Source organism: Triticum urartu, chromosome 4 (genome assembly GCF_003073215.2).
Source record: "Triticum urartu cultivar G1812 chromosome 4, Tu2.1, whole genome shotgun sequence".
Lineage (NCBI taxonomy): Eukaryota > Viridiplantae > Streptophyta > Magnoliopsida > Poales > Poaceae > Triticum > Triticum urartu.
In genome coordinates, this window is record NC_053025.1 from 402,770,910 (window position 1) to 402,781,432 (window position 10,523).

The 10,523-nt window shown below is 45.6% G+C and overlaps 1 protein-coding gene across 38 annotated transcripts; it reads right to left on the minus strand.

Annotated features, from left to right (window-relative positions):
- Nucleotides 1-1,398: 1,398 nt before the first annotated feature.
- Nucleotides 1,399-5,473, minus strand: LOC125551789 (protein TRACHEARY ELEMENT DIFFERENTIATION-RELATED 7A-like). 38 transcript variants are annotated; one of them, XR_007303217.1, is made up of 8 exons: nt 4,968-5,473; nt 4,715-4,742; nt 4,545-4,579; nt 4,154-4,397; nt 3,526-3,595; nt 3,298-3,388; nt 2,627-2,731; nt 2,097-2,502 (listed from the first exon to the last, which is right to left on the minus strand). XR_007303217.1 is itself a non-coding variant. In XM_048715116.1 (7 exons), exons 1-5 carry the CDS (start codon nt 5,449-5,451, stop codon nt 2,698-2,700), a joined length of 651 nt encoding a protein of 216 aa, XP_048571073.1. In that variant the 5' UTR covers nt 5,452-5,473; the 3' UTR covers nt 1,399-1,941; nt 2,408-2,502; nt 2,644-2,697. The 38 variants fall into 38 exon arrangements, 24 of the variants coding, with proteins under 24 accessions (XP_048571073.1, XP_048571072.1, XP_048571077.1 ...); XR_007303213.1 differs by having other exon boundaries at nt 4,545-4,619; XM_048715116.1 differs by lacking the exons at nt 3,298-3,388; nt 4,154-4,397 and adding an exon at nt 1,399-1,941 and having other exon boundaries at nt 2,408-2,502; nt 2,644-2,731.
- Between the last annotated feature and the right edge of the window lie 5,050 nt (nt 5,474-10,523).

A 10,523-nucleotide genomic window follows, 5' to 3' on the forward strand; every position in this document is an offset into this window, starting at 1 on the left:
TCAACACTACTAGCAACCCACAGGTACCAATCTGTGGTTTTGAGACAAAGATCGGATACAAGAGATGAACTAGGGTTTGAGAGGAGATGGTGCTATGAAGATGTTGATGGAGATTGACCCCCTCTCGATGAGAGGATCGTTGGTGATGACGATGGCTTCGATTTCCCCCTCCCAGAGGGAAGTTTCCCCGGCAGAACAGCTCTGCCGGAGCCCTAGATTGGTTCGTCCAGGTCAAAACAAACCATATAGCAGAAGATGGGAATCGAGGGCCTCCCAGGTGGCCCACAAGGCAGGGGGCGCGCCAAGGGGTGTAGGGTGCACCCCCACCCTTGTGGATGGCAGGTGGCCCCCCTCTGGTGCTTTCTTCGCCCAATATTTTTTATATACTAGTAAAAATGCCCGTGCGTTGCACCGGGCGACAAAAGGGGGCACAACCTGCTTCATGTGCCATTTTGCACCATTTTTATATCCAATTTCAATAAACGTCGACAGTAATGTTGAACATGGAAATTTCCTTATTTTTAATAAAAGTTAACGTTTTCATTAAAAATGTAACACCTTTTGAAGAATAGTTAGCATTTTTATGAAAATTGGAACATTTCTCTATGAATTAATATTTTTTATCAGGTGTTTCTTTGAAAATAATGTTTTTCTGTTGTACATTTAGAAATGGTCCTTTAGTAAAAAAGTGATTTTCGAGGGAATTATTAAGTGTTTTTAAAAAGTATAAACATATATATTTGAAATGTTTTAAACTATTTTTATGTGTTAAATTTTTGTGCTGTTTATTATTTTTTTTACAGATTTGGTTGTTTGGTTGGCAAGAGTGTTTTTAACTATTTCGGCTTGGCCCAAACAAAATAGTTAACTTACACAGAAGGACCCACAGACTCATCTTCCTACACCTGCTCTAGTACTCCATTGTGTTCCACTAAAAAAAATAGTAATCCCTTTGTGTGTCGTCGTGAGGGCACTTCCTTATCTTTCCTCATTCCCCGATACTCCCTTGTGCGCCGCCGCTGCCCGTGTAGATGATTTACACAAGGTGAAATGTGCTCTACCATCCGAGGCCATCGCCGCCACCGGCGGCAAGGAGAGAGCTATTGTGGGTAGCACCGCTTGCGTTAGGCGCACCTAAGCCCTAGCCTAAGGTGTGGTAGCTGCTCCATGTCGTCGTTCCCAGCCGAACAATATTGCGGGGGGGGGGGGGGGGGGGGGTCAGCTATTACCCTGAGATACAGCTGGAGCTCGTGCAGACTCACTTGAAATTTGGACCTCGATGCAAACTCATTTCGAAAGTTCATTACAATAATTTCAGTTTTATAATTTACATTTCTAGTTATTCATATAGTAAATATGTATGCTCGTGTGTTGTAACAGGAGAAACAAATCAAAACCTTGCCAATAAATCTTTGTGCACGTACTGAAGCCTTACCAACATCTCAACATTTTCTACACCTTCCAAACACCCACTTCCTATTTCAAGCCGATTTGAATTAAATTCACACGAGTTGGATCAAAATTTCCACACATGACTATTTCTATTTTCCTAGATCAATCTCATTTTTTGTAAGACCAAGGAAAATAACTCCATGTCCAAACTCTCTTCCTAGCCCTCTCTTTCTTTCTCTAAATCTCTATTTTTTTCAGCCGAGCAGGTCTTCTTCTGGCCATTTTCCCTCTGCACCGAAACTAACCAGGTCGGCCCTCCCTCTAGGTCCAGCCTGCTACATATAACCCTACCCCCGATCCCCAATCCTCTCTAGGATCTCTCCGGATCGATCAACTCCTTGTTCATCCCACACACATATTTGAGAATTATTTAAGGTTCTTCGCTAGAAGGAAGGAGTCAAGCCAATCATCAGAAACATCAAATAAGCACCTATACAAAATGAAGAAATCATCCTCTTTCCATCTTCGCCAAGATATGTTGGGTGGTTCCTGCAATAAAAGGACATGTTTTGTGTAAAATATTGCTCAACTGAAGATATGAACTACCAATGATGTATATATAGTTAGAAAGTATCATTAGGCTACACCACAATGGTGAATACATGCACTGTGATATCCATAACTTGGAAGACAAAATCTACAGATAGCAGGAGTCTAGCTCAAAATTCTCCCATAAAATGGAAATTGGAGTAGTTTAGTGCACACTGGATTTAAGGGAGTTGCAGAATCTATGTAATCCACCAATATTTAGGACTGCTCCGTGCTCCTCCATCATGTGTTACAGGTATGAAATATGGACAGACCAAAATCATACTATACACAAATATTATTCTCTAGCTTGAAACATATTGAGGCAACCACCTATATAATGTAAAGCACGTACAATCTATCTTTTTCAATTACAAATATTGGGTAGCATTAAATCTTATATTTTTGTTCTCCAAATAAAACCTACAATTATTCAACTGTTGGTTCTTAAAGGTTGTCAAGGTAGATGAATATGTAGCCATCACGCCATGGCTCTTTCTGCTTTCCTCATTTATAGAGCTCCTGGTGCACAAATATTTTTCGAGAAGTGCAAAAAGGAAAGCATCAGTTCAAGCCCAAGTTATATCAGTTTGTCAATCATTTGTACAAAGCTTTAGTAAAAAATGATATCACATAATTAGCATACCCGACTGACTGGAGTACCTGCACTTTAATTAACATGTGGTTGCGATGGCAGCAACATGATAAAGAACCACATCAGTTGCCTCTCTCATCTGACACATGACACCCTCTGTTCTTCCATGTCATGAAAAGGGGAATAGTCTTTTTATTAGTAAGATTGAACACAATTAATCCGTATAATTGACGACACAAAGGTCTAGCAAACAATCAACCATCGTAACCACAACTGAGTACATATACTTTATGAATTTCAAGAAGTAAAAATAAGAAGAACTTTAAGCAAACATGGAGAAAGTAGGATGCTCTTGGGCAGAATTTGAGAGGAGGGATAGGGAGCACTTGCGCTGTTCCTGTTTGCTTAAAGCGTAGGCGTCTGGTTATCCCCAAAGGCAAGTGCCAATATACGTGAGAATAATGATGAGAAGAAATGCAGAATATACATTGCGTAATGCCCCAATAATATGTTAAAACAAGACTGTCATGCAAAGCTATACATCTAAATAAACATGAGCTTAGCATACTTAAACCGATCTAGGGGATGAAAGAAAGTTAAGGTACCCTTTCAGTAACCTTTCCAGAAAAAATGATCTAGGCGATTAAACAAAGTTAAGGTATCCTTTCAGTAACCTTTCCAAAAAAATCCTTCATAGCTTAACAATAGATTAGGTTAGCTACCTCAAAAAGTCTGAAAAATTGCCACAACCAGAAGATTAACACTGATAATCTGAACCAGCAAGCTAAAGCTTATATGCCACATTGCTCAATCCTGTTGATGGCAAGTTCTGTAGTTAATTGCATTGAAGCTTCAGATAGAATAGAATACATAAGATGCATCACTATTACGTGCATAAATGAGTTAAATAAATACATGTTAGTATTGCAAGATGATTATGTTGTTCATACCGGATAGTATCTCCATCATAATCATGTGTATATGCATTTTGGATCAAATAGGAAGATACCTTGGTAGTTCCTGGAATACACAAAGGCCATAAGGTGGTTCCTCATAGTAAACAAACCAACTTGTTTCATCTTAAAAATAATATGTGCAGGTACTATTTCATACAAATGGTGATTATTCAGTGTTTTGCTTACCTGATGGATTATTTCCTGGTTGATGAGATCTATGCTCTTACCATTATTAAAGAAGGGATAATACTTATACTCTCAGAACTACTTGAAATCACCAAATTATTTTTAGATTACCACAAGAACAAAGTTAGAACTTCGTATCTCTAATACCTCTACTTAAAATGGCATTTCAAGTACTGGCAAAACCTGCCAATACCAATACATCAACACTTTCAGTAGTATCTAATTGTGCCTTCAAATAATAGTATAATTGTATGGTGAATCAATCAGCTAGCTCTTTTGTGCTTGCCTATCTTGTCACGTCCGGTCAGTTCGGAAAGTAGTCCAGTAAGTCTTCAGATGTGCGTGATTGCTAGAAAAAACTACTCATGTCGCATCAGCAAGGCCAGGCTGTGCCAACATCACTCAAATTATAAGTGTTTACAGGGCCTCGTACAACCTGGAAACACTGGTGTGCTTGACGTAGGCCTTGGAAGACCAGCATGTTGCATCCAAGCAGGTCGTAGCGTGTGTAGCCCGTGAGGGAGGCAAGGAGACTCTCAATGATTTAGTAGTTCTCACTTGCCATTGCTTTTACGAACGAATTGCCCACAAAAACATTCAGCTTTAGGATAGAAATTGTCAATGCTTTAATAGTTGACAGAGAGCTTCATTGTCAAGTGTTTCACAATATAACTATCTGGCTGAAAAGGGGTACGAAAAAAGTTTATGAGAAGTCAATTATCTAACCTACAATGGTAAGGACATGCCAGCTTGACAAGGAACTTCCTTGAACAGAAGATTATGGCGGAACGGCAACAAAGAAAATCAAGGAAAGGCATCAGCCGTACCTGACGACTGGGGCAGGCCATTGATGATGTTAACCCTGCCATATGGGCCAAATGGCATCAGACACATTACTGAAGCTGTCGATATAAAAATTGGTTTAGGAATAGCTTAAGAAAAGGCATGTTTACAAATGACATTTAGACAATGGGTTTCCTAACTTATATAAGCTCACCTGATGAGAATAGTTTGCTTCGACCGATCTCCATGAGGTATCCATAGATTGTATGTAAAAAATCACAAATTTAACAATCCCAAAATAAATTAGATCAAATTCAATAAATTGCAGCAATCTGCCATCAGTATTACCAATCAAATCAATGTTATATATCTATTAAGAAGAAGAGATGCATGGACGACCAATTTGTGACTCCGAGAGACAAGAGAGCAGATTGGCAAAAGAAAAGGAAAGCAAGATGTGGTTCAACCTGCGATAAGTCCAACACCACCAACGGCCCCTGCATCCTCACAAGCTTTGCTCCATGGCACTTCAAGATATGAGCTGACACTTGCCGATGCAACTCTCCGCGACCTGCACACCATCCTGTTCAATGGGCGCTCCTCCTGGTTTAGATTGAGGGACCGACTTTGATTCAATTCCTTCTCATGTGTGCAAGTGGGAGGAAGGAGGTGAAGGGGGCAAGGGGGTGGCCGCACAGCTTCATGGCAGCTGCTTGTGCTGCCAGCGCCGCCGACACCCGAGCGATTTGGGGTCGGCTGGCTTGGGAGCGACACAGTCAGGGTAGACTGTCGCCGGCGGTGGAAGGCCGCGGGTGTGGGGGCACTTGGGGTAGGGGTAGGCGTGCCGGAGGGGCGCGCGGCGGCGGCCGGCGGTGCGTGGTGAGGCGGGGTGGGGCGTGGCAGGAGGTGGCGGTGCTCTGGAGGTGGAAGAGATGGGATCGGGGGAGGCATTGAGCGTGCGGGGTGCTATTTTTTTCCTTTATTTCACATGTACCTGTTCAGGTTTACTACTTAATAGGAGGGCTGCGGGTTCAATTAAAAAAACACAAGGACTATTTTGCAAAAAGGGCGTGACGGTGAATCCGAGAGACTCAACCCGTGCTTTATTATTAGGGAGAGATTCCAAAATAATTCTTTGTGAAGTTTCAGGACTTTTGGAGTTGTGCAGAATAGGTCTCTAATATTTGCTCCTTTCCAGTCCAGAATTGTAACTGTCGGCATTCTCCCTCTTCATGTAAACCTTGTAAAATAAGAGAGAAAAGGCATAAGTATTATGATATAATGTGTAATAACATCCCATAATGTAATAAATATTAATATAAAAGCATGATGCAGAATGGACGTATCAACTCCTCCAAGTTTAGACCTCGCTTATCCTCAAGCGAAAGCCGATATCGAAAAATATGTCCACATGTTTAGAGATAGAGGTGTCGGTAAAATAAAATACGGACATGAGGGCATCATGATCATCTTTAGAACAACAACATATAGTGTCATATAATTTCTTATGCTAAAGTAACAATTTGCTCACATGGTAAGGTATGAATCAGAAATTTATTGAAAACTAACAAACTATGATCTCGGTCATTTAAGAAATTTCAATTTATCATAACATCAGAAAGAGTCAATTCAAGAGCTTTTCAGCAAGTCCACATACTCAACTATCATTTAGTCTTTCAAAGTTGCTAACACTCACGGATACTTATGGGTTCAAAGCTTCATTCGGACAGAGAGAAAGATAGGGGCTTATAGTTTCGCCTCCCAACCTTTTACCTCAAGGGTAATGTCAACAATAATACGTTATGATAACCTACATCCGAGTGGATATATATGAATCTCTCCAACACATAGTGCTTGCCAAAAGAAAAAGTCTAAAAAGGAAAGGTGAAGATCACCATGACTCTTTTATATGGGTAGAAGATAAAAGTAAAAGATAGGCCCTTCACAGAGGAAAGCAGAGGTTCTCATGCGCTTTTATGGTTGGATGCACAAAATCTTAATGCAAAAGAACGTCACTTTATATTGCCGCTTGTGATAAAGAACTTTATTATGCGGTCTGTCGCTTTTATTTCTTCCATATCACAAGTTCGTATAAAGCTTATTTTCTTCACACTAATAGATCATACTTATTTAGAGAGCAATTTTTATTGCTTGCACCGATGACAACTTACTTGAAGGATCTTACTCAATCCATAGGTAGGTATGGTGGACTCTCATGGCAAAACTGGTTTAAGGGATGTTTGGAAGCACAAGTAGTATCTCTACTTGGTGCAAAGAATTTGGCTAGCATGAGAGGGAAAGGCGAGCTCAACATGTTGGAGGATCCATGACAATATAACTTCTATCCAGATATAAGAAAGCATAACCCATTATGTTGTCTTCCTTGTCCAACATCAACTTTTTAGAATGTCATACTTTAATGAGTGCTCACAATTACAAAAGATGTCCAAGATAGTATATTTATATGTGAAACCTCTCTTTCTTTATTACTTCCTATTAATTTTTATAATGACCAAAACTATGTTTGTCAACTCCCAACAAACTTTATTCATCATACTCTTTATATGTGATGTCATTACTCTCCATAAGATCAATATATGATCTTTTTATTCTTTCTTTCTTTTATTTTATTCCCTGAAGATCACAGCAAGAAAGCAAAGCCCTCAGCTCAAAACTATTCTTTATTATATAGCTCACGGACTCGATCATATAGATCGATCTCAAAATAAAACTCAAAGCTAGATCATACTAAAACTTTATTCTAGTAGATCAAGATATAACCAAAAGGATCGAACTAAGAAAAACGATAAAGGTAAAGGTGTGATGGTGATACGATACCGAGGCACCTCCCCCAAGCTTGGCAGTTGCCAAGGGGAGTGCCCACCCATGTGTTTATGTCTCTTTCTTCGGAGGTGGTGATGATGATGGAGTTGTTGATGTAGTAGGCTTCTTCCTCAGCTTGCGCTTGAGGATAGAATTTTCCTCCCTCAAGTCATCGATCTCCTGCTCAAGCCTTAATATCTTTTTACATAGTTCCTGTTTGTTTTCTAGCAAGAGAAAAAAAGAGATAAACTCGATCTTAGGTTTCTTTGCTTTGTTAGGTTTTTAACTTGACTTTTTGAACTCAACATGCATGTCCCAGGTTGGGGTAGTGGGACTTCCTCTTCATCAGAACTTGTCTCTTCCTTTCCTTTCGGATCATAGTATTATTCTTCCTCCGTGGTCCAACCACAATCCTCCAAATCCCTGTAGACTTTGGGGTCTGCAATGTAATCAGCTACATAGCTCTCTCGCTCCGAATCTTGGGACGACATATTGCTCCAAATCTGCTGCAGAAACAACTCAAAACGAAAGCATGGGATTTTGTCGTGGTACGGTGGTCAAAACCTTCAGGAGATTATATAATGAATTTTTCCGACCAAAACAAGTATTATGCAAGAAAACGGAGTCTGGAGGGCACACGAGGTGGCTGCCGATGTTTTGGGAACGGGGGTCCCCAGACTTGCCTACCTGCGGCCTGCGGCGTGGCTCAAAGGGGGCCCCAGCATGGCCCATCTTCACCAACACAGACCCAAGACCCTCGCGAGGGGCCAAGCCTCGCGGGGCGGATGACACGGAGCTTCCTCAGGCACGGCCTCATCAGGCTGGCTCGTGAGGAGGCGGAGAGATCAAGGCGGGGTACCTCACGAGGTGCCCGTGATGCAAGCCATGACGACCAAGGGTGCCAGGCGGGCGCCAGCCGCGCAGTGTCCTTCTTTCCTCTTTGGTGCAAAGGGAGCAAGCGCAGGCGAGAGCATCAAGCAAAGGCACCCGTTTCGGTGCAACGAGACCAAGACCAGTCCAACGGCAGGGAGGAAGTCATTGTGGAGCCCAAGCCAGCGTCACCACCAGAGCCTTTGGCAGGCGAGGACCAACTTTAGTCAGGATAAGTGTACTAGATGTTCCCCTTCGAAGTGGCCAATTGTTGGCGCCCTTCCCGCTCAATATTTGGGAAGAGGCCCAGGGCCTTTGCCTATAAATAGGACTAGCCACCCACAGGGTAGAGGAGATCGGATCGCAATCGAGAAGAGAGAGAGAGAGAAGGGTGACTGAACTCCTCCTAGCAGTTCGTCGCCCCAGCCAAGAACAGACCCTCGCGAGGCTGTTCTTCCTTGTATTGCTCATCATCATCAGCCCAAGAGGCAATCCACCACACCACACACTGGAGTAGGGTATTACACCACAACGGTGGCCCGAACCAGTATAAACCCTGTGTCTCTTGTGCTGTTCTTTCCATAGCTTAGATCTTAGCAAGGCGGATGGGTGCAGGTAGGTAGAAGGAGAAATCTCCGTGCGCACCCCAGTGTTCGAACCTCAAGGGTCTGCCGGAACCCGAAATCCGACATTTGGCGCGCCAGGTAGGGGTGCGCTGGAATTCGTCTTCCACCACCCCGTTCTCCTCCGACCATCGCGTCCATGTCTGACGCTCGTCGGGCCCGCGCCGAGCGCCGGGCCGCTCTCGCCTCCTGCGTCGCCCAGACGGCTCCTGTTGGCGGGCGTCCTTGCCGTTCCCCGTCACCTGCCATCAACGCCGCCACCAGCCCGGCGGGGGACGAGCAGCAAGCGTCGTCTCAGCATCCGTCCGTGCGGCAAGACGGCCGCACCGCTACCCCCTCGCTCACCCCAGCTGGTTCTTCGTCCCACGCGCTCCGCGCACCCATGGAGGCTCGAGCTGCGCTCATCGTGGCAAACGAGCTCCTGTGCTACCATCCCGTCGATGACATCTATGAAGAATGGCTCGACCGCGTCGCTGAGCTCGTCCGCGCCGCAGGGGGCTCTCCTGCGCCGTCCGTTCCGCTGCACCGCACCCCGCCCCGCGCGGGTGACGAAGCTCCGGGGGCGCCCCAGCCTCCTCCTCCTCAAGAAGGCGCCATGGCTCCAAGGCGCGTGGCCCCTGGGCGGAACCCGCTCCGTCAGGTGCCAGCGCGGCAAGAGCAGAGCTGCCAAGAAGTCCCTCGCCCGCAAGAAGCTGCCCGGGCGCTCCCTGTTCCAGCACGCCGTGACCATGCTCCTGCTCCTGCACGTTAAGACCCCGCGCTGCTCCCAGCTGCAGCGCGTGGGGACATGCAAGACCAAGCTCTCCATCACCCAAGGCCTCCCGTGGCCACAGCAGGCTGTCGTGCCTTCACCACCGAGCTACGCAGCGTCATGTGGTGTTCAAGCCATACCTGCCTCCTCGTTACGACGACACGGCCGACCCTGCGGAGTTCCTCCAGCTCTATGAGCTGGGCATTGAAGCTGCCAACGGAGACAAGAAGGTCATGGCGAACTGGTTTCCCATGGCGCTCAAGGATGGGGCCCGCACCTGGCTCCTGAACCTGGCTCCAGGCACGATCTCCTCCTGGGACGAGATGCGCACCCGCTTCATCGCCAACTTCCAAGGTACTCGCGACCGGCCACCCGCCGTGAGCGACATGCGCCGCATCAAGCAACAACTCGGAGAGACCCTGCAGAAGTACATCCAGCGCTTCGACAACGCACGCCTCAAGATTCCCAAGGTGACCGAGGAGGCCATCATCTCAGCCTTCTCCGACGGCGTGCGCGATGTCAAGATGAAGGAGGAGCTGGCGATGCATGAAGACCTGTGCACTTCCTTGGAGTTGTTCAACTTGGCAACCAAGTGCGCCAGGGCTGAAGAAGGGCGTCTCTCCCTCCTCAAGCTGCCTGCCACAGACCCAGAAGAGAAGAAGCCCAAGGCCAAGGATGTGAAGCGCAAGGGGGCTGCCGTGCTCGCGGTAGAACCAGACACCAAGCAGGGCAGAGATCAGGCCGAATCTTCCAAGGGCAGTCGGTACTGTGTGTACCACGACCTCCACACCCACAACACCAACGAATGTCAAGAGCTCTGAGCCGTGCGAGAAGGAAGGATCGGCCGTCGCCCCGACCGCGGTGACCGGGGCTACGGTCGAGGAGGAGGAAGGAACACAGGACGCTGGGAAGATCGCTACCCGTGCCAAGGGTAGCGCGATCGACCTCGCGAGGAT

Coding starts and splice junctions, on each gene's coding strand:
- LOC125551789 (XM_048715117.1), bottom strand. CDS start 5,451: ATGCCTCCCCCGATCCCATCTCTTCCACCTCCAGAGCACCGCCACCTC. Junction 4,580..4,714: donor AAGCAAACTATTCTCATCAG/GTGAGCTTATAT, acceptor CCCATATGGCAG/GGTTAACATCATCAATGGCC. Junction 2,732..3,525: donor TATGATGGAGATACTATCCG/GTATGAACAACA, acceptor ATGGAAGAACAG/AGGGTGTCATGTGTCAGATG.